Source organism: Hibiscus syriacus, unplaced genomic scaffold (assembly GCF_006381635.1).
Source record: "Hibiscus syriacus cultivar Baekdansim isolate YM2019G1 unplaced genomic scaffold, ASM638163v2 tig00111098_pilon, whole genome shotgun sequence".
Taxonomy (NCBI): Eukaryota; Viridiplantae; Streptophyta; class Magnoliopsida; order Malvales; family Malvaceae; genus Hibiscus; species Hibiscus syriacus.
In genome coordinates, this window is record NW_024062983.1 from 565,806 (window position 1) to 590,303 (window position 24,498).

The 24,498-nt window shown below is 33.9% G+C and overlaps 2 protein-coding genes and 1 pseudogene across 2 annotated transcripts; 2 read left to right on the forward strand and 1 right to left on the reverse strand.

Moving 5' to 3' along the window:
- The first annotated feature begins 2,488 nt into the window (after positions 1-2,488).
- LOC120153105 lies at positions 2,489-5,612 on the forward strand (annotated as a pseudogene).
- A 3,980-nt stretch (positions 5,613-9,592) lies between these two features.
- Positions 9,593-11,079, forward strand: LOC120153090 (protein WUSCHEL-like). Its single transcript, XM_039165093.1, has 3 exons — positions 9,593-9,998; positions 10,075-10,172; positions 10,464-11,079. Exons 1-3 carry the CDS (start codon positions 9,608-9,610, stop codon positions 10,854-10,856), a joined length of 882 nt encoding a protein of 293 aa, XP_039021024.1. The 5' UTR covers positions 9,593-9,607; the 3' UTR covers positions 10,857-11,079.
- Positions 11,080-13,456: 2,377 nt separating this feature from the next.
- On the reverse strand, positions 13,457-13,945 carry LOC120153038 (the record flags this gene model as incomplete). The annotated part of the gene is made up of 2 exons (XM_039165063.1): positions 13,457-13,540; positions 13,604-13,945. Coding segments are annotated over 2 exons (426 nt in total), but the record flags the coding sequence as incomplete, so codon positions are not given.
- Positions 13,946-24,498: the final 10,553 nt, after the last annotated feature.

Sequence of the window (24,498 nt, forward strand, 5' to 3'; positions counted from 1 at the left end):
AAACCCATATCAAGATTCAAATCAAAACAGAGGAAGAGATATAAGATATATATCATTTGTTGTCCAAAATATATCAAATGGTGGCCTTGGCTCAATGGTTTGGCTTGCATTATTTCACTCAAGAGTCCTGTGTCAAAATCCCCCAACTTGTGTGTTTGTTGCTTTATTAAAAATAAATCAAAATAAATTTAGTCTTCCAATCAAATGATGACATGTGCTAGTTGACAGATGTGTAAACAATGACACATGACACCTCTTGATTCGTAGGTAAATTTATTTTAATTTATTAAAATTATGAACAAATTGAAAGAATATATAAATAACATAGACTATTTGTGTAATTATATAATCCAGGTAAGCATGTTGATGGCTGTTATCGGTCCACGTGTGTTTTCCGTCAAGCCTGCTAACGGTGAGTGACCAATTTGTAACAAACGATAACGTTAGTGATCAATTTGTGACTTTTGAAACATCAATGGTAAAAAACATTTAACCAAACATTAGTGACCATTTGAGTAGTTTACCCAAACTTAAAATGAATTATATTTAGGGTAAAGTATAGTAATGGTCACTGAACATTTCTGAAGCTTGCATTTAGGTCCCCTAACATTTAAAACTTGCAATACAGTCCCCCCAACATTTATTCCGTTTGCAATATGGTCCCCCAACTTAAACCACAGTTAGAAAATTAGGATAAATTATATAAACGGTCATTGAACTTTTCAGTCACTTGAATTTAGGTCCCCCAACTTTTAAAACTTGCAAAACAGTCATCAATTTCATTCTAAACCCCAATTTCCAAAGTAATTCAATTTTATTCTAAACCATAAATTCTAAAATACTTCAATTAAATTCTAAAATACTTCAATTTAAGGTAATATAGGCTTGAAGAAAGAGTTCAAGGCACATACACAACGAATAAAAATATATTTATATAAATGTATATTTATATTTAGATGTATAAATAAAAAAATATATTCTTATATTAATGTATGAATCATTTATATTTTTTGAATATTTTATTTTTAATAAGAAATTAAAATTATTAATTATATTAGAAATACTCAACTTAAGATTATATAATCATGAATTATAAATATGAAAAATATAATTATTAATTTTAGTTTAAAAATATATAAATCTTAAATTTATTCTTTTAAAATATTGTATCAACTAATATTTAAAAAATATATTAAATCTATCAAACAATTTATCAAATATAATTTTTTATTGTAAAAAATATAATATTTTCCATCATTTATTGCTTTCAAATTTTTTGCCGAAGTTCAAATCTCATTATTTCCATTTTACATTATTCTTTTTTTCTGGCATTGGTCATACTATTAGTATATGTATTATTGTATATCTCTTAACACAAACGATGGTGTTAGCTTAGTAACTCCACCCTGTATCTTTCATTTGCGTGACTCAGGTTTGAGTTTGCCCAAGACCCAAATTTTACTTCTTTGTAACTTAATTTTCTTCTAATTAGGAGGTGACATGTGTCACCAATAACACATATCATGATCATGTGTTAACACATGTCAGATCCTGATTAAATGATTAATTTATTAAATTTTATTTAATTTAGGACCAAATTGATAGCATATATAAATAATTAGGTGGTAACACGTGTCACCAATGACACGTGTCATGATCATGTGCTAACACATGTCAGATCCTAATTAAAATGATTAATTTATTAAATTTTATTTAATTTAGGAACAAATTGATTATATAAATAATAAAGACTGAAAGTATAATAATGCCAATTCCTTTTAACTGCCACATCATCATTTTTATCAATTGGTAACGACTAGTGGCTTAGTTGAAACAGTTAAATAATTATGTGGTATGATTGTTAAATTTAAAAGATCGATGACAAAAGTAAAAAGGGCTAGATAGTTAAGTTGTCAACCGAGTAGTTTACACTTTTATTTATACGTCAAAATAACATTTTATAAATTTAAAATTCGAATTATTTTCAACATCTTCTATATCCTAACTACTTTTTTTAATTAAAAAATTTCTTCAACAGATAAGAATTATACTATTATATTTATATAAAAAAATATGTATCACATGAAATAAGATAAAATTAAATAATAATAAATTTGACATAATTGAATTTAATTTAAGTATTTTGGAATTTAGGGTTTAGAATAAAATTGAATTACTTTGGAAATTGGGGTTTAGAATGAAATTGATAACTGTTTTGCAAGTTTTAAAAGTTAGGGGACCTAAATTCAAGTGACTGAAAAGTTCAATGACCATTTATATAATTTATCCTAATTTTCTAACTGTGGTTTAAGTTGGGGACCATATTGCAAACGGAATAAATGTTGGGGGATTGTATTGCAAGTTTTAAATGTTGGGGGACCTAAATGCAATCTTCAGAAATGTTCAGTGACCATTACTATACTTTACCCTTATATTTATATCAAACATTATTTCATGAAAATCGTCGAAACTCAAGGAAGAACTTAAACAACAGTAAAACAACAAGGTTTTGATTTTTTTTTTCGTTTTTGAACTTGTTTTCTGTTGGTGTCCGATTTTCAAATAACATTCGATTCAACCCACCCACATCCCGAATCTCTCACCGTCTCTTCCCCTGAATCGACTCAGGACAACCCCAATGAACTATCCCGAGCGAGTCAAAACGGACGATACGTTTCTCCGGCAGTACCAGCCCTCCGAACTCAGAATAGCATCCGAGTTCTTGACCACATGGCTCCCTTTCCTTTCAAGAGATCTCTGCCATCGATGCACTCGAAAACTCTCCCAACTAATCCGTTCTCTCGACCCAGGTACTCTCCCTTTTGGAATTGTTGATGAAAATTCAGTTTCCATGGCACGCCATATTTCAGTTCAAAGTAGTTTTTCCCTTTAAAAAATTATTGATTTCTATATGCTTGTCATTGTTCTTCTTTCGGTGATACAAATATCTATTTTTGGCTGAAATTAGCGGTTTGTGTTTAGATCGTGGAAAAAAAGATGTTATTTTTGCTAGTTGTCATTTATATTTGGGATTAAAGTAAAGAACTAGAAACAGGAATTCTGCATTGATTTTCTTTGTTGTACTTTACCTTAAATTCTGTGTAGACATATGTGGAAGAATTTTACTGTTTGTGTTTTGCTAATAAGACGATGGATTTTGTTGCCCTTTTAGTTATTGCTTATTACAACGTTTATAGTAATGATCTTTCAAATAATGGACATGGTTTCTAATGCATTCTATGAAGATATTATTTTCTGTAGTTACATTGTTCTTAGTATACGAAGTGTTTTAATTTGGAATTGTAGAACTTGAAGGAGGTGAAAAGCTGACACAGATTCAAACGCGTGCCCTTCTAGTCCCAGAAATACTTTGTATGGGAATTATCTTAATAATTATGATGCAAATTCGGTTAGAAGTTCAAAAGATGAAGAAGATACAAACTCATTGGGTAGTTGGAAGTTTGAGGCAAATGGGTCTCAAGAACCTGTTGGAGAAGCTTCCACTAGAGGTGGGGTTGCCAGTAGGTCGCCTTTGGTTAGAACTCGGGCTCCCCGTCAATCATGGGCAGACATGGAACAGGAAGATGAGTTTGAGGAAATAGAAGATGAAGAAGAGCAACAGCAGTCAGAGTTGAGGAAGTGAGTTGTTAGTTTAACTACTTCCACTAGGGAGTTGAGGATATCCAAGGTTGTTGAGAAACCTAAATTGTCTAGGGATCAGAGAGAGTATATAAGGTTTATGAATGTGAAGAGGAAGAAAGATTTTGTATGTTTCGAGAGAGTTAAGGGGAAGATGGTTAACATTCTCGAGGGTCTTGAACTTCACATGGGGATTTTTAGTGCTGCAGAGCAGAAGAGGATAGTCGACCATGTTTATAAGCTTGAGGAGATGGGGAGAAATGGAGAGTTGAAAGGTTAGTATTTACATTGTCAAACTTGTTGGTACACTCGAACTCTTCTTTTGTGATTGTAGTTATGCAATAAAAAATAAAAATCTCTGGTGCTCTTTTTCCTGTTTTGCAATACTGAACTTAGATTCAGTTATCTTTTTGAATTATTGGTTTCCGGGGATTTTCTTTTGATATCAAGCTAAGATGTGGTTGAGTAACTAACTTAACACTGTTCCTGATAATGGATTTTTGTGTTATCGTTCCATTTACACTTTTTTGTGTTGCTTCCTTGCTTTATACCTCTAATGGCATTAATAAATTGAATAGAGTAGAATATGCAAGCCTGTCTCTAGGTATTTTGAGTTCATAGCGGAAGCATTATGTGGTTTGTGTCTTCGGAAATAAGTTTTGTTGCTATCTGTTGTGCATGCAAGATATATCCGCATGCTGTTGTATTCTACAGTTTCACATATCATGTTTACATTATGCATCACACCAAGTAATTGAATTTGAAAATTTTCTGCAGAACGCACATTTACAGCACCCCAAAAGTGGATGAGAGGAAAAGGACGTATAACTATCCAATTTGGTTGCTGCTACAATTATGCAATGGTACGCTTTCCCATACTCTTGTTTTGTGTTGAAGATTAGTGATGTGGCTAGAGACACTGTAGTCACTGGAAGTAGTAGCTCGAGGCTGAAATTGCTTTATCATGTTTATCTTGTGGTGGCAGGACAAAAATGGTAACCCGCCTGGCATTCTTCAAAACGAAGTTGTAGATCCTATACCCAATCTCTTCAAGGTGATCATTAGAAGGCTGATCGGATGGCATGTGCTTCCTCCTACTTGTGTGCCTGACAGTTGTATTGTTAATATTTATGAAGGAGACTGCATTCCTCCGCACATTGACAACCATGATTTTGTTAGACCATTTTGTACTGTGTCGTTTCTTAGTGAGTGTGATATCGTTTTTGGGTCGAACCTGAAGGTTGTGGGGGCGGGTGAGTTTTCCGGTTCATTCGCGATTCCCTTACCTGTGGGGTAAGATTCTTTTCATGCGCTGACTGGTACTCTCTATCTGATCTTGTAATTATTTGAGTTAAAAGTTTAAATCAATTATTTCTTCTTTCAGATCAGTTCTGGTTATAAATGGGAACGGGGCAGACGTTGCTAAACACTGTGTGCCAGCAGTTCCAACAAATAGGTACAACGATAATTTTTCATGTTTTTATATATTTGCTTTATTGTTCATGTTGAACCTTTTCGTTGTGTTGCTTCTCTTAGGATATCAATCACATTCCGGCGAATGGATGAATCGAAGCGGCCAGTCGGATATACTCCAGAACCCGACTTGCAAAGGATTGAATCACTGTGTTACAATGAGGAGAAATCCAAGAGGTTAATCTCTTCGCATAAATCCGAACCATATGTAAGAAGGCAACCACTTCGAAGAGAGGGTGGAAAAGAGGGCAGGGGACCAACAACCAAGCGGGACGAGCGATGGGAGCCCCGATCCTCAATCCGGAAACAAAGAGGTCCCGGGAGTAGGAGAAGAATCGGCTAATGATGAACAATAGTGAGGTTTGTAGCTTTTGCCGTAAAAAATCATTGGGAACGAAGGCTTGAGCTTCCAGGCCACCAACACGTTCCATCCAAATCCATATGTATATTCACAGAGCACCATCCATCTTATGTAGCTAAGCCACCACAATCTGGACTTGGAAAACCACTAATATTATAAACATCAAAATTGAATGTTTTATGGAAAGTATTTGTTCATATAAAATTAATTAATTTACTCTCCGCCTTGTGTTAATGAGAAAATAGTCTCGAACTAATTGCTAGCGTAACAAATTTGGAGGAAATATTTTACACGTCCAAGAGGCTGAACCCTACTAACGAAACAAGGTGGGCCATGGGCTTTGGCTCACCTGGTTTCATGGGACAATACTGGTTTTGGTCCTTCCAATTAATAATGATTTAATTTAACTTGTTCTAACAATTTTTTTTTTTTTGGTATTTCAGTCATTCAACTTCAAATTCATATTTCGTCCTGATAAAGATGCCGAAATAGAGGGAAGATTGTCACGGCTCAACTAGGGGTGTAAATTAGTCAAGTTGAGCTCGACTCGACTTGAAAACTCTGAAATGTAGCTCGACTTGAACTCGAAATCTTGAACTGAAACTCGTGACCAGTTCAAAAAGGCTAAAACCGAAAAAAATTCTTAAACTTAACTCGATTGAAGCCTCAAACTCAAACCTAAATCTTAAAAACACGAAAATCTTTCAATATTTTTTTTAAAAAATTAGCACATAAATGTTAATATTATTAATAATTTATTTTTTTAAAAATAAAATATTAATATATTATATTTTTGAGCTGCTCACGATTTTTTTGAGTCTAGTATCAAGTAGTTTATTTCGGCTCGTTAATAACTCGAGTTAAGTCCATTCGATCCGAGTATTTATCGAGCCTTGATCGAGTCGATCTCGAGTAGCTCGCGATCTGTCTCGTCCCATTTAGAGCCCTAGGGTTAACCTAATTCAATTTATGGGATATGTAACATAAAAACACAAGTCAGAATCATTTTCTTCGAATCTCATAAATCTTACAAAGCTTTTTCTTATCTTCAATTTATGTGCTTTTATATATTCAATCTCATATCACATCACAATAACACACATGAGCATACTTTATGCATAACACACAAATATGTTTTTCCGAAGAGTACACTCAAATTTGTGTGACGTAATATGAGATTAAATATCTAAACTCATGCATGAGATGAACTCCCATTTATAATCCATATCAATGGGGACAGAGTTATGTTTCGTTTTTGGGTTACTATCCATCATTTTTTATTATTATATATGAATAATATTCACTTAGATATTTTTTAATTTCGATTTTTTTTCATTTTATTATTATTATTATTATTTATATTTTTTTATCCTTGTTAAACTGATATCTGGTATGTTCCGCATATCAAAATGGAGTTAGACCCAGAAAGATGGAAAAGAAATACATTTAGGAACCAACCTTCTTTTCGTGGGTTAATTTAAAGCAAGTTTATAATAATCCACATCCCTCACACCCACATGTTGTATCTATATCCATATAAATAACATACACAGTTCATTTGCCAAAGCCAGATGCAATGAACAAACAATTAAACAACAACCACCAACACTTTAAAAAAAAAAGGAAAACAATTTACCTAGACTTAGCTTCAAACAACCTGTTCACCGGTAATGTTAGGGGTTCAGTCAAAACACAACTAGTTAAAAACAAGATGTGGTCCTAACCAACTTAAACCCTAATTGGGTCCACACTAGAACCCTAGAACTGTAAACGTATTAAGACACTGTCTCTTATCAAAGCTTCAGTGTCCATCATCCATTCTTGGTAAGTTTTGTTGAAGCTGTAAGTGCATTTACGCTCAACTTTCATTGTTAAAATGATGAGAATGGTAAGAAAAGATTGTGGCTAGGGTTTGCCTTACACTATGCTCGTTGGCAGAGAAAGCTATAACGATTGACGAGAGAATAAAAATAGATAGAGAAAGATGAGATACGGATGATATTGTGATGTTATGTTTAGAGATACAGGGAAGAAGAAAATAACAGCAAATTTGATGATTACCCGTAAGAAAAGCACATGGTACCATAGCCGGCTGGCTAGGCCACACTTCTTACGAGGTAATCAACCTCATCAGCTACGGATTTTGGATAAGAGAAAAATAAACAAAATTTTCATTAAAAATTTGGGTTTCTTGTATTTAAAAAAGGGTTTTTTTTTTCAGTGGCAAATCATGGATTAAAAAAAAAAGGTTGATCAACACACAACTAGAATTTATATGCTGTAAGGAACAATATACCAACAACCCACGTGGAGGGAAAGAGTGTACGTGTGTTTGGGAAGAGCTAGAAAACCGATGCGTGATAAGGAGTGGAAATCTGGTCATGATGGCAATGTCAAAATCAACAAAATAACACAATCTGGAAAAGGTTTGAAAGAAAGAACAGAAATGAAAGAGAAAACATATAGAGGGTTGCAGCAGCGGTCAGAATTTGTAGAAAAAAGGAATAAAGACTGTTACATGTTGAATTCATGGACATCATAACATTTTCCATTAAGCAAATCCTCTAGAAAAATGACACTATTTTTCCCTACTCCATAACAAAACTAAAATGGATACCATCCGAGTTCTATTTCGTTACTACAAATTCTTCTTTCCTTTAACCATCCTCCAACTGGTATTCATATTTCTAATCATTCAGTAATAAACGATTTAATTCAATATAATTTTTCTTTGCTTCTTACATCATTAATTCACACAAGAAATTCAGAGATGGCTGCAAAGAAACAAAAAGGTGATTAAAAGATGATCTTATCTCTCTGCAGTCTTGAGACTGAAAAGACAAAATGGGGGCTGAAATGTTGGATAAATTAATATAAAGATTATTATTCCTTGATTTATCTCCCAAACAGCTTAGGAGCAAGGATGGTATGTCTTCAAAAGATAAAATCATGGAAATTGGTATGTTAGGTCTCAAATAATGTAATATCATGCAACAGGTCCAACAATTTGATGTATTAATAAGATCAAGAGTATTCCAAATGGAGTTTTTATGACCTCCTTAGGGTTTACTACTTTTTATATACCAACCATTCATCATGTGGATGCCATATTATAAATGATTTAGACATAATAAGACTATACTTTCCCCAATGCCCCAAAACCACAAGAAACTCAATTTATTTTGCATTTCTCTCAATTTCATGTGAATATTCTAATGTCATGTACATGTATTCATTTATTTCTTGTACCACAAGATTTAGAAAAATCAGTAGAGCAGAAACTGGGAAAAGGGAAACATGATCTGGTAGTTTAGTTTCATAAAAACTAGTCATCGAGGGCCAAAGCTACATCTAACTCTTTACACAGCACATGGAAGGTAGTCTCATATGATAAATTCAATTTCCAAGAACTGAACTTTTGCTAGACCTAGGTACATCCTATGTTCCTCTTAACAGCATATTTCATATAGCAAACCCAGCGGTCCCCCAAGTTGAGCTCTCCCTATTAAAAAGTACAACATTGAGAAGCAAAAAATCCCTGAAATTCTTAAAAAAAGGCATATCGGCAGGTTGATAGGGTAATCAAAGCACTGTAACGCATAGCCAGAAACACACACACACACACACTAATGGTGAAGATTGCGACATGATCATCAGTGAAGAAGAATGCTAAAGAAAAAAGGTACTGTAATAATATATCTTTAATTTAGTAATCTGGTTTCTGGGACTCATAAAATATCATGACCATTCATTCATTCTTTCGTTTGCCATACAAGTATGAATGATTTTTTCTTTCTTTTTGGTCATTCGTTCACAGTCATCTCATCAAAAAGGCTGGATTAATCATGATAATACCTCGTCATGCCTTTTCATCCAAGCAATTTCCACTGATATCCACCTTTCTCTATGCACTCTTTTGTCCCTTCCTGCTCTGTCAACTTCAGTCCTTCTCTCTCAGATATTTTTCTCTGATATCCTCTCTTCATCCCTCCATGTGCCCCTCTGTCCCCCCCCCCTTTTTCCCCTCCTTTTTTATATCTCCTCCGTTTCATGCAGTCTTCACTTAATAACTTAACATTTCCTTCTCTCTCTTTATAACCCTTTGTTTGTTCCTCTTTGTTTTCATCTTCCATCATGGAACCCCATCAACAGAAAAACCAGCAGGCTGCAAATGATATTCAAGATAGTAGTGGCGGTGGAAGTGGCAAAGGGAGCTTTCTTTGCAGGCAAAGCAGTACACGGTGGACTCCTACCACTGATCAGATTAGAATATTGAAGGACCTTTACTACAACAATGGAGTTCGGTCCCCGAATGCTGATCAGATTCAGAGGATCTCTGCTAGACTTAGACAGTACGGTAAAATCGAAGGCAAGAATGTCTTTTATTGGTTTCAGAACCACAAGGCTCGTGAGAGACAGAAGAAAAGGTTCAATACAACAACTGATCACCATCATCATGTCCCCATGCAAAGACCCACCAGCATCACACTCACGAATAACAAGTTCCCTACCAACATAAACCCTGGTTCTTCTCGCTTTCCCTTTCCTCTTTCTAACATAGACAGGAAACTAGTTTTATCATTCATTATTGTTATTTGCAGGTTATTCTCCTTCATCTCCTTCTTCAACTGGCGTGCTTACTGTTGGGCAAATAGGGAACTATGGATATGGGTCTATTACCATGGAAAAGAGTTTTAGGGTAAGTACTGTTAGTATAGTACGTTCTTGTCACTTCTAGTTTGAAGTACAGTTAAAATAGTAAGAGATTCATTTAACTAACTCAACATGCTAATGTTTTATCCCACGATCCCTTGAAACATCTATAAAAAGAAACAACCATTTCGTTTCCTTCTTGAAAAATGGCCAGACAGATTGGAAGTTTTTCTTCAACCCCCAATAATTCACCGGGAGAGGCTCCTTTGTACATATATAGTATATGGAGATTTCTCGCTTTTTTTCTTCTTCTTAACTCTAAGTTATCTTTGCCCAGAATTGCTCAATATCAGCATGTGGTAGCAGTACAGAAAGTGCAAGCGAATCCCTGAGCCACAACTTTGGATGGGTAGGGATCGATCCCGGTTATTCGCCGCCATACGCTTTCTTCGAGCCGAAAAGATTCATCGATGGAAACCACGAAGAGGGACAAGAAGACGAATATTATTACTATGAAGAAGAAGAAGAAGGTGCAGGTCCACAAATCGAAACCCTTCCTCTCTTCCCCATGCACGGAGAGGACATCAATGGCTTTTGCAGCAACATGAAACCCGAACCCGAAAGCCGCTACCCCGGGTGGTACAGGTCCGAAGATGGCTACACCGGCGGTCGAGCTTCACTTGAACTCAGCCTCAACTCGTACACCAGCAGATCACAAGATTCCATCTGATGGGAAGATAATTATTATGAGGATGTCTACTGTCTTCTCAATTAGCCTACTAATTAACTAATTATGCATTTAATGTAGTGTAAGTGTGTAACCTTTTTTCTCTATCTATTATGTGCTTTTCCCCCGTCTTTTTTCCAAGAATATTCCATGATAGTGATAACCCAAGATACAAAGAAGGATTATGAATATGATGATGCTAGTTTTAGGAGAGAGTTCATCCCCCCCCCCCCAAAAAAAAACACTTCTATGCAAATTGCAAGGAGATGGTTTTCTGTCACCTTTCACTGACTTAATGACAGTATTAATGATCTAGCCATTTTCTAGCAGAAGTGACTGGCAGGACTGAAGATGGTTTGAACAATCAATTCCAAAAATTACAAAATAAAAAAGGCAAAAGGAATTTGAATCTCTCTTCTTGAATAGCCAGTGGGCATTGCAAGGGGCTTTAAGTTTTCATGACCATAGGCTATTTAGGTGGGACCTTAAGGGGAAGGGTTGGTGACAGTGATGCAGTGATGGTGATGAGGCTAAGGCGCGAAGGAGTATGGACTCAGGATGAGTCTGCGTTACATATTGAGTTTTCTTCTTTTTTGTTTAAGAAAAAGAAAAACTGGAACAAGATTTGTCCATGGCCAAAAAACAAGATCGAAGAACAAACATACCGAGGCAAGGAAATGCGGGATGGATAGACGGTGAAAATTTTGAAATTATTATATATTTTAAATATTTTTTTATATTTTTATTGATAATATATTTTTATTCATGAAGTTTTATAAATTTGTCTATTTAATTTTTTTTATGAATTTGTCTCCTTTTTAAACATAAAATTTTATGTCTGTCTTTAGATATATACGAAGACTTAGGCGTGATTTTATGTTAAGAGAAACGAATTTATAATATTTTCAAAGACAAACTTACTTATAAAATTATAGAGGAAACGGAAATAGATTAATAAAAAATATAAAAAAAATATTTAAAATATATGATAATTTAAAATTTTCATAAAAAGAAGTATCTTGTTATTCTATTTATGTATTCATGTAACTAGTAAAAGGGAATATATATATATATTCCTCTTTATTCTAATTAAAATTATGAAAGTGATTAAGCTACTAAAATACATTATAAAGTAGAAAAATCAAATTCCAATATTTGGTATAATAGGTGGACTAAAATCATAATTAAACCTGAAGAACATATATCACTTGAGGTTTGAAAGAAAAGCAAATTAATTACTCCACCTCCAAGGCTCCACCCATATCCGGGCATGGCAATAGCAAGTGTTAGTGATGTTAAGAAATCAAACGTGGTGATGCAATCAATAGATATAGAGCTTGTCAAATACGTAAATATATTTACTGTTGCATCCCCCACGATATAAAAAAATTGCAGAAAGGGTCCTACCGCTTGATTTGGGTTTGACATATTTTCAGAGTGGAGGAGGGGGTGATGGAGTGCAATTGCATTTGGAGTGGGGACTGAAATGAGGGAACTAGAAACAATGCCTTCCGATCCTGGTTGATAGATACATGGAGATTTAGTTGTGGATCCAAGAAGATCTCCAAAAGCTTTTTGAGTCCCCAAGTACGTAATGTCCCATTAGCAGTAAAACTGAGTCACGAGTTGCATCACCCGGGCCTCTTTTTGTATAACACTCTGCCTGTGCCCTCCGCTTTCTGGTTTGCTTTCCCACCCATTTTCTCTCCCCTAACCTTCTCCAATGGGCTCTTGTATTTATTAACGCATCTCTTTCTGTCAACTCCTTGTGCGGTTAGGTCATTTGTCAAATGTGATGAAATCATAAGCGTGGATGAATTAATAGACCAATACGAAATCATCAAATAATAGACACACTTAGGTAATTTTGACCCAATACGATAGGTTGGCTAATTATTTAGCCCGATAAGACATCAGATTTTTCATTTTGGGAACTACAACATTTTCTGAAGTATCTTGGAACTCGTCACGTCAGAGTGACGAATTCCAATAAAATATATTTTTTATTGGAATTTTTGATTCCAACATGACAAAATTTAAATTAGAACTTGTCACTTCACGGAATGAGTTTGAATAAAAAAATATTATTTGAACGAACTCGTCAATATTTACCGTAGATCTCATTAATAAACGCTCTTTTGTATGGGCTGAACTTTCCATGGATTGTCCTCCTCTGTCTCATTAATCTAAATTTAATATAGGCCGTTTGAATAATATAGTGTACAATAATTTAATACCTAACTAATTACATGTGACGTTATGATTATAATGAATTTTAATTTTTTTTATATATATGTTTTTTTATAATGATATAATTATATCTTAATTCTTTATATCATGTTTGATATAAAATATAATGACATAATTATATGGATTTAAATTTTAAAATAATATTAATTACAAAATTGAAGAGTATAATACACATAATTAAACTGATTCTCATTCCTAAAAATTAGAAATTATAATTTCCCAAATTTCACTCAATCTAACCATACCCAAAAATTAAAATGATTGGTTAAACATGTCACAATCATAATCATCGATGTTACCATTATCATCAGCTTATGCCTTCTCTTTGCATGCACTGCTTTTGTCTTGATCGGTCATCTCAAAATACAATGAATGCTCAGCAAGTCAAGCAGCAAAGACCTAGTTATCACGCTTGTCTGAGATTCAAAACTCACTTCCTGTAATTAAAAAAGGAATTCATCATTTCAGTCATATTAAGTTCCAAGAAAGTAAATACCGACCTCAGAACTCTTCATCCGTTCTTCGACAACAGGTTGAGCTATCACTATTGAACCCAATCCAATATCCTCATAAAGATTTGAGAGCTGTGGTGTATTTGCAGGAGTAGGAGCCGAAATCCCCATCGGGGAATTAAAACATCCTTGCAGTCGAATAAAAGGACGGCTCTCCATCAAAGGTTTTGAAAGCTCAGCTTCTTCTTCAACCTTCTGCAAGAGAGTCTTGACTTGACCTCTCAACAAAGCCTCACCAGATCCAGGAGTCATCAGCACGTTCCTCACTCTACTACTCCGCTGCTTACCTACAGCAGAAGACGGTGTTGAAAATCCACCGAAAGGTGGAATTAATCCACCGAATTTTTTTTCAAAAATATTGGCTAATTGTTGAAAATTAACAATGGTATAATTGTATATTTTAGTCATTGTAATTTAGGTTATTTATAAATTAGTACTTAAGCTTCAACTATAAATATCCTAGCTTATTTAGCTTCAAAATCATCCCAAAACATTCTAGCTTTCTTCCAATACTAGAGAATTTAGAGAGTTTCTTGAGAGTTGTTTTCTCATTTTAATCAAGAGAGAATTATCATTGTTTTCTCCTTGGTAGATCGAGAGAAGTTGTAATTCTTATTTTCTCATAGTGAAATTCTTCTACCGTTGCCCGTGATTTTTACCCTATATTATTTAAGGGTTTTCCACGTAAATTTTGTGTCTCTTTTATCTTCATTTTTATTTTCTCAAATTATCAGTTGCGTTTTTGCTCTATCCGATAGCCGTCTTTTGCAACAATTGGCATCAGAGCCAGATTTGAGTGTGTAATATCTGCTTATTGTCTTTGTGGTTGCCACCAAAAGGTGGATCCTCCAATATAAGAAAGTAAGAAGGTATTACCCATTCTTTGAAGGTTCCAGAGACTATTCACGATAGTGAAATAGTGGGAGCTATCCGTAATAGAAGTTATGGCAACGAAATTTGATATTGAAAAATTCAATGAGAGAAATTTCTCATTGTGGAAATTGAAGATGAAGGTCATCCTGAGGAAAGACGGTTGTCTAGCAGCTATCAGTGAAATACCGGTAGATTTCACATATAACAACAAATGGATCGAAATGGACGGGAATGCTATGTCAAACTTTCATCTAGCATTAGCAGATGAAGTATTGTCAAGCATCGAGGAGAAGAATACAGTTAAGAAGATATGTGATCATCTCATCAAATTGTACGAGGCCACATCGTTGCACAATAAAATTTTCCTTAAGAGGAAATTATACACTCTCCGGATACCAGAATCTACTTCAATGACGGAACACTTAAATACGCTGAACACTTTATTTTCTCAGCTTACATCCCTAAGATGTACAATAGGAGAACAATAACGTGTTGAACTTTTACTTCAAAGTCTACCTGATTCGTATGATCAACTCATCATCAACTTGACAAATTGTAATGTCACCAGTCTAGTCTTCGATAACGTTGCAGCTGCTGTTCTACAAGAAGAAAATCGGTGCAAGAACAAGGAATACAGACAAGTAAATCTGTAACAAGCAGAAGCGTTGACAACGATGAGAGGGAGATCAACGGAACGTGGCCAAAGCAACAATCACAAACATGGTAGATCAAAGTCGAGAAGCAAGAAGAATTTAAAGTGCTACAACTATGGAAAGAATGGTCACTTGAAGAATGATTGTTGGAGTCTAAATAAAAACTCTAATCCATAAGGTAATACCGCAAACACTTCAGATGATGGAGATGTTTTATGCTGTGAAGCGTCAACCACCGTGGAAGGTAGAAAGAGATATGCAGATATATGGCTCATTGATTCGGGAGCAACATATCACATAACCTCAAGAAGAGAATGGTTCCATCATTATGAACATGTCTCAAGAGGATCTGTGTATAGTTGCAATGATCATGCCTTAGAGATCGTTGGCGTGAGAACCATCAAATTGAAGATGTATGATGGAACAATTAAAGTTGTTCGAGATGTGGGCACGTGAGAGGCCTGAAGAAAAATTTATTATCCTACGGATTGTTGGATAATAATGCAAGCAAGATTGAAACACGAAAAGGAATCATGAAGGTGTTCCGTGGAGCGCTTGTGGTGCTGAAAGGCGAAAAGATAGTTGCAAACTTGTACATGCTGAATGGAGAGACTTTGCTAGAAGCAGAAGCCTCTGTTGCCTCATGTAGTTCAAATTCTGCAATGCTATGGAATCAGAAACTTGGACACGTGTCAGAACAAGGAATGAAAGTCCTTGTGGAGCAAAAGCTACTTCCAAGCTTAACAAATGTATCACTTACTTTGTTTGAGCATTGCATAACAAGTAAGCAACACCAGTTGAAATTCAATACGTCAAATTCTAGAGGAAAAAGTGTTCTAGAATTGATTCACTCTGACGTATGACAAGCACCAGTTACATCCCTAGGTGGAACAAAATACTTTGTGTCTCATTTATTTTTGACTACTCCAGGAGATGTCGGGTGTACCCTATTAAGAAGAAGTCAGATGTGTTTTCAACTTTCAAAAACTTCAAAGCGCAGGTGGAACTTAATTATGGAAATAAGATCAAGTATTTCAGAACAGATAATGGAGGAGAATACACAAGCGAAGAATTTGATGACTTTTGCATGAAAGAATGCATCAAAAGATAATTCACAGTGGCAAACACTCCTCAACAAAATGGAGTGACAGAGCGGATGAACAAAACCTTGTTAGAAAAAACAAGAGCAATGTTGAGGGGTGCAAGCCTAGAAAAATCATAATGGGCAGAAACAGTCAATACCGCCTGTTATTTGGTGAATCGAGCTCTATCAACTGCAATAGAGCTGAAGACACCAATGGAGATGTGGACTGGTAAACCAGCTGATTATTCAAACCTCCATGTATTTGGAAGTATTGTGTACGTGATGTACAACTCCCAAGAAATTTTAAAGCTAGATCCAAAATCCAGGAAATACAAATTCTTGGGGTATACTGATGGTGTAAAGGGGTATCGCTTGTGGGATCTCACTACCCACAAAATGATCATTAGCAGGGATGTTATCTTTGTAGATGATAAGCTACAAAGAAAATAAGAAAATGGTAGCGCTGAAAAGTCAGAGACTACACAAATACATGTGGAAAAGGAGTTTAAACAAGGAGATTCTTCTGAAGTAGAACCAGCACATGATGAACAAGAACTAGAGAGTTTTGAAACTCCAACAACTCGTCAACCAGATCGTGTAAGAAGACGTCCCAATTGGCACTCAGATTATGTTATAGAAGATAATATTGCATACTGCCTTTTAACAGATGATGGTGAGCCATCAACATACCAAGAGGCAATAAATAGCTCAGATGCTTCACTGTGGATGATGACAATGCAAGAAGAAATTGAAGCCCTTCATAAAAATAATACATGAGACCTTGTACCACTACCACAAGGAATGAAGCCAATTGGTAACAAATGGGTCTTCAAAAATCAAGTGAAATGGTGACGATCAAGTTGAAAGGTATCGTGCAAGACTGGTGGTCAAAGGATATGCTCAAAAAGAAGCTAGATGTTAAAACAACTTTTCTTCATGGAAATCTTAAAGAAGAGATTTACATGCTCCAGCCTGAAGGTTTTGAAGAAGACGAAAAGAAGAACTTGGTTTGTAGGTTGAATAAATCTCTGTACGGTCTAAAGCAGGCGCCGAGGTGTTGGTATGAGAGATTTGATTCCTTTATTATGTTCATTGGATACAACATACTTAATTCAGACCCTTGTGCTTATTTCAAGAGGTCTGGTGATAACGATTTTGTTATATTGCTGTTGTATGTGGATGACATGTTGGTTGCAGGACCCAACAAAGATCATATTGAAGAATTAAAGGCACAACTGGCTAGGGAATTTGAAATGAAGGACTTATGATCAGCAAACAAGATTCTAGGGATGCAAATTCACCGAGACATAAGTAATAAGAAGATTTGGCTTTCACAAAAGAATTACTTGAAGAAGATCTTGTCACGATTCAGCATGCAAGATTGTAAGCCAATTTCTACCATTCTTCCTATTAACTTCAAATTATCCCCCAGTATGAGTCCTAGTAATGAAGAAGAGAGCATAGAGATGTCTCGAGTACCGTATGCATCAGTAGTGGGAAGTTTAATGTTCGCTATGATATGCACAAGACCAGACATTGCGCAAGCAGTGGGAGTGGTTAGTCGGTACATGACGAATCCAGGCAAAGAGCATTGGAATACAATAAATAGGATCATGAGATACATCAAAGGGACCTCAAATATTGCATTATGTTACGGATGATCAAACTTACTAATCAATGGGTATGTAGATTCTGACTATGCAGGGGATTTGGATAAAAGCAAATCTACTACAGGATATGTGTTCAAAATTACTGGTGGAGCTGTAAGTTGGGTTTCAAAATTGCAGTCAGTTATGGCTATATCCAAAACAGAGGCAGAATATGTAGCAGCTACACAAGCTAGTAAAGAAGCAATTTGGTTGAAGATGTTATTGGAGGAGCTTGGGCACAATCAAGAGTATGTCTCTCTATTTTGTGACAGTCAAAGCGCTTTGCATTTAGCATTGAATCCAGCATTTCATTCAAGGACAAAATACATACGAGTTCAGTGCCATTTCATTCGTAAAAAGGTGGAAGAATGGACGATAGATATACAGAAGATTCATACCAAAGACAACATAGCAAATTTCATGACGAAAGCGATCAATGCCGATAAATTTATTTGGTATCGATCCTCTTGTGTCCTATTAGAGACGTAAGCAACATGAAGGTACAATGTAGAAAGAATGGTGTGAAGATATGATTGTTCCAATCAAATTTTCAAGTGGGAGATTGTTGAAAATCCACCGAAAGGTGGAATTAATCCATCGAAAAAAATATCAAAAATGGTTGGCTAATTGTTGAAAATTAGCAATGGTATAATTGTATATTTTAGTCATTGTAATTTAGGGTATTTACAAATTAGTCATTAAGCTTCAACTATAAATACTCTAGCTCATTTAGCTTCAAAATCATCCCAAAACATTCTAGCTTTCTTCCAATACTAGAGAATTTAGAGAGTTTCTTGAGAGTTGGTTTCTCATTTTTATCAAGAGAGAATTATCATTGCTTTCTCCTTGGTAGATCGAGAGAAGTTGTAATTCCTATTTTCTCATAGTGAAATTCTTCTACCGTTGCCCGTGGTAATAGGCGAGTCATTCGTTGTATCGATAAGAGCACCCCTTTCGCTTTGCCGTTTACCATTTTTTTCGACACACTCTTCACGTACTCTTCCTTGTTTCCTTCTACTAAACCAAAACATCAAGAAAACAAGGATTATTAATCAAAAGAACAAAACCTAGATCCTAAAATCTTTGATTTCTTTAATTAAGAAAAGAAGAAGAAATGATTGAAAATGAACTCGTTTTGTAGATGAAGGAGTCTCCATTGAAAATAACCGGAAATGATGATTCGGGTAGCCGGAAAGTTAACTTTTTTTTTATTAGAAAGCACGATGCATGGAGCTACTAGATAAGCTTTAAGAAAAAGATAGAAAGCTCGTACAGGGGAAAGAGAGAGAGAGTGCCATATATGGAGATATGATTTCGAGTTTAAACGGTAATGTACATGGAATTCGACCGTTAGATCGCTGGGTAGGCGGCACATCGGGATGAAAAATAAACTAGCCGTTGGATGGTTGGTTTATTTGACTATACGATCCCCGAGTTTTGTACGGTTGATTCTATTATTTAATTTATATTTAATAATAAGGAAAATTCTACAACAATAGACGAACATCATTAAACGTCATTAACAATGAGTACCGTTGAGTATTATGCACTGTTGATGAGTATCGTTAACAACGAGCATCGTGCACCGCTAACGCTAAGTCTTTTAAAATTTATAATTTTTTATAAATTAAATTAGTAGTGTTCACTGGTACATAATAATTATTAGTAATAGCATTGAGCGATACTCGTTCGAACGTAATAGACTTACCCTTACTAATAATATGGTATGAGTAACCATTTCTTTAATTTATCTTCTTTATAACATGGGACGGGGGAATGATGTTTCCTTTTGAGTCTGGGCCTATGATTTCTAACTCCCTAGAGAGAGAAAGTTAGGGGTATTTATTTCTATAAAAAATATTTTATTTTCTTCAAAATATAAGTCTAATTATGAAAAAAAATATAAAAATAGAGATGATTGAAAAATATTTGGAGAAATAAGTTGTTTAAGTTATTTAGTGTAAAATCATCTTCTCATTGGTATGGCTTTATCTAAGTTGGTGTATGAATTGGGAGTGTGTTATCATGGGCTGATCCAATGGGCTTGGCTTTATGCAAGCTCACCAATATTTTAAAAGGGTAAATCACACGTTTCGTACTTAAACTATTGGTTTTAGTACATTTTAGTAGTTAAATTTTTAACTTTTTCAAAACCATATATAAAGTTTAATTTTGGAAAAAGGGTACATAAGGCCCTTGTACTTTTAAAAAAAATATGGTCCTCTACTTTTTTTTTGCACCCAAGTTAGAAAAAAAACTCAATGTGGTCCTTGACCAACATTTTCTGTCTTTGAACAACGACTCCGTTATTTGTGATGACGTAGTACATTAGGCAGGCCAGCATCATATTTTTTTTTCTCAATCCGGTCCTCCAATTGAAGAAAATAACTTAATATGGCCCTCCTATTTTTCTCGTCTATTTTGGTCACTAAACTTTAAATATTTTAAATTTAATCACTTAACTTTTGAAATACTCATGTTTTAATCATTATGATTTACTTTATTAATATTTATGTATTATGTGACATTCATTATTCTTATTTATCATATATGATTAAAATATATTAATTAAAAAATTTTAAAATTATATTGAAACAAAAAATATTCCCAAAATTATAATTTGTTTTATATATTTTTAAATCTCCACTATCCTCCTTTAACCTTTCATTTCATTTTTCTTCCTTTTTAACCAAAGATTCCATTTTTCTTTTTCACAAAAAAAAAAACAGAGCCATTGGTCAACGACGAAAAACGTTGGTCAAAGGACCATATTGAGTTTTTTTTTCCTGACTTGGAGGGCCACATTGTTTTTTTGAAAAATACAAGGGCCTCAGTGCCCTTTTGTATTTAGTTTTTGTTTCATTTGATTACCCATGTTCAAAATTTAACATTACGTTTTTTAAAAAATTGAAAGTTCAGGTACTAAAACGGACTCAAGTTGATAGTTTAAGTTCTCTTAGGTCAGTATCGATACACAACCATTGGTATCAATATTGACCTGATAGTATCGATACTCAACCCTTGGTATCGATACTCCCCTAGAGTACCAATACGAAAATTGGTCTCGATACCAAAACCCCAGTATCGATACCCCCTCATAACACACATTAAACTTTTGGCCTCTCATTCTCGAAAATGCCCTATTTTGGGCTCAAATTGAACACTCAAACTCAACCAAAATGTCCTATAGAGGTTCATTACTAATGTTTTATGAAAAATAAAGTTATAAAGAAGGCTTTAAACATGTTAAAAGTCACAAAACATGGAATCTACCATGGATGGTTCATAACTCAACTCTAAGCTTAGAATGCATCTCTGATGACTCACAAGTGATATGAAGAAGTAGTGAATGTGTTAACTTGGCTTCTTAGCTAATAGAAATGTCCTTAAATCATCCAAGATTCAGTTTTTCTTTCCCCTAGCTTTGAGGCTCTCCTCCACCTCTTTCACTAATCAAATGCAAGAAAAATGAATTATTAACTTATTTATGAACTTGGATTGAAGTTAATAACACTTCCTATAACTTGAATCCACTAAAAACGAGCTAAAATCACTTGATTCTCTTAAACCTCTCTAAAACCCATTTTTGAAACTATAACCAAAACTTAAAATTAGGAGCTTGAATTGAAGCTCTTGGAATGGAGATTAATAATCTTACCTTACCTAGACTCAAGTAGGCTTTTAAATCCTTAAAGATTTTACCTTTGTTTCACTTTGGAGAGGAAGAACAAGAGAGAAAGGAAGAAGAAAAGGAAGAGTGTTTGGTGGGTTTTGGGTACACGTGAAATCATCTAAAATTTAAAGAAAATCAGCTTTTATTTTAGGTTATGGTTAATTGCACTTTTAATCCTCCACTTTTTTATCTTAATTTGAAATGATCCTAATTCTCTATCACTTGGGCCTAACTCAAACCCAATCCAAACTCAACTTGGCCCAAGCCATTTTTCTAAGTCTATTGAGCTCGATTTATAGGTCTCGGGTTAATGGTTAACTCGAACTACTAATATGGGATCCTGGGCGTTATCAACTAAATGCATTAAGTTTTTAACAGTGGGGGTACTAAAATGAAAAAAAAAACTAAACATGAGATATGATTTTGAAAAAACTGAAAGTTTAAGTACTAAAATAGACCAAAATTGATAATTTAAGTAGTAAATGCATAATTTACCCTATTTTAAATTACACATTATAGTTTATCATAAATACTTTTAAGTTGTAGACTCATGATAATTCGACAGAGTCCATAACATTCCCAATATTTTATCAAACTCATCTCAGTAGTTAAAGGAACGTTGCTATTCCTAGAGGTCACATGTTCGAGCACCAACGACTACAGCAGGGTGATTAAACATTCATTGTCAAATGGATGAGAGTATTTTGAACATATATTACTTTATAATCACCTTAAATTAATAAAAAAATAATATTTTGGATTTATGTTTAACAAATTAATCTTCACAAATTAATTTATGATCATAGGAATCGAATTTTTATTATAAAATTAAATTATTTATCTCATAATTAAATAATCTCATTTGTTTGATTTTATAAATAGTTTTATACTCTCTTTGTCCCATTTAAATTGTCTATTTGACTTATTATTATTTAAATTTTATTACTGATAAAAATACACAAAAATATTTTAGAAACATTTAATCAAATAGTTTTGAAATATAAATTTAATAAATTTTTTTAAATATTTAAAATAATTGTAATCAAAGTTTGATTTTTTTTACTTTTAAAAAGTCAATAAAAGGAAGATTTAGTGGAACCAATGTAGTATTTATTATTGATAAAGCTTAAGAAGCTATAATGGTATACTGGGATTGGGCCAGGGGAGTTGAAAATATACAGTGGTTGGGTGTTTCTCTATGTTTTATGTGATTACTTTTTATAAAAGTTGTTAGTTTTATTAAAATGATAAAATGTGTTCATTATAATTAATTGTAAACTAAATATATAATTAAAATATTTTCTTATAACTATATAAAAAATTAATCATTTAAGATCTTATTTATCAATTTTATAATATAAAATATGTATGTTTTATTTCGATAATTAAAACTAAACATCAAAAAACAAGAGTACGATGGAAGTAAATTTCATATATTATTTTAAAGTAATAATCAATTTTTCAATTTATTTAAATCAATACTTGTTTATGTAGTTTTTAGTGCATTGATTAACTTCTTAATCCTATCCAATAAAGAAAATTGCTATATTCTCCTACCATAACTAGGATGGGCATGGGTTGGGTTTAGGTCGGATTTCGGCCAATTCGACCTGACCAAAAATTTTACACCCTCCACCCAACCCGATTTGACCCGACCTAAAAATATAAAAAAATATTATTTTTTATACAATAAAAATAGAGATTTAATTAAAAAATAATATATAGATGGATATTATTGTAATTATCCCTTTATATAATTATATATTTTTTGGGTCGGGTTAGGTAATTTTCACCCTAAATATGAGCCTAATCCGACCCTAAAACCACCTTTAAAAAAGTCGACCCGACCCGATCGGATTCAGTCCCATACTCATCCCTACCTAGAACAATTGAATGTAAAGAAATTAAATTAAACAATAAATATATTACATGAATTAACAAAGTATAAAAATAAGGCTGTTAGGCACATCTATATCTGACGGGTGCCGTTTTGCACGTCAAAATAAATTCCTTCTTCTCTAATAAATAAATAAGAAAATTAATGTAGCATAAGAGAAATATGGTCGAACCCACCGGGACTAAGGAGATTGACGAAATTCTTTGTCTTTTGACTCTGAGCTTTAGGCGTGAAATAGAAATAAATAAATGGGAGGTATTGTGGTTGAAGAATAAAAACAAGGAAAATTGATTTAAAGAAAATAAAGAAAGGTAGAATCCTGAGAATTCAATTGATCAAATCAGCCTTAGGCATTCGCTTTGACTAGCATTCTTCGGATTATCGAAATAGATTTACCCTTCGGGATTCACATCGGTTACTTTGTCTACAAGGACAAATCCTTGCGACTAAGTTGTATATCGAATACCCAAGTGCAACACTTAGATCACGGGTTTGGAAATTGATCTAATCAACATTAATTGTTGTAGATCAAGAACCGTTTAGTCGCATAAAACCGACTCGGATAGTTGTTTCCATACAAACTGTTTCCGATTTCAATTCCCACTTAGCAACAATTTGCTTGTTGTGTTCCGAGGAAGTTCATTTGCTATCAATTAGTCAATCCTTCCTCTCACATGTTTAATCGCAACAACATTCCGACCATCGACTATATTTGGATTTGAATTGAAATAAGCACAAATGAAATTTAGAAATGTATCCGAAATTACTTAGGTGTTTTTCAATTCTCACGTTAGAACTGAATCATCGCTTAGCCCCTGGCTTAGAAGAAAATTAGCTAAGCACGATCAAAGTCATACTTAGCATTTTAAAAACAAAGCTTAACAAAAAATAACAAAGAAAGAAATTTTATAAAAAGATAGAAAAAAAGCGAGTTTGAAAGATATTGAATGAAGAACAAATAATGAACAAGGCTTACCCTTAGAGGATATTTATATCCTTCTAAAACCCTAGATTAAGCATAAGAAAATTCTAAAAATAATTTGAAATAAATTCC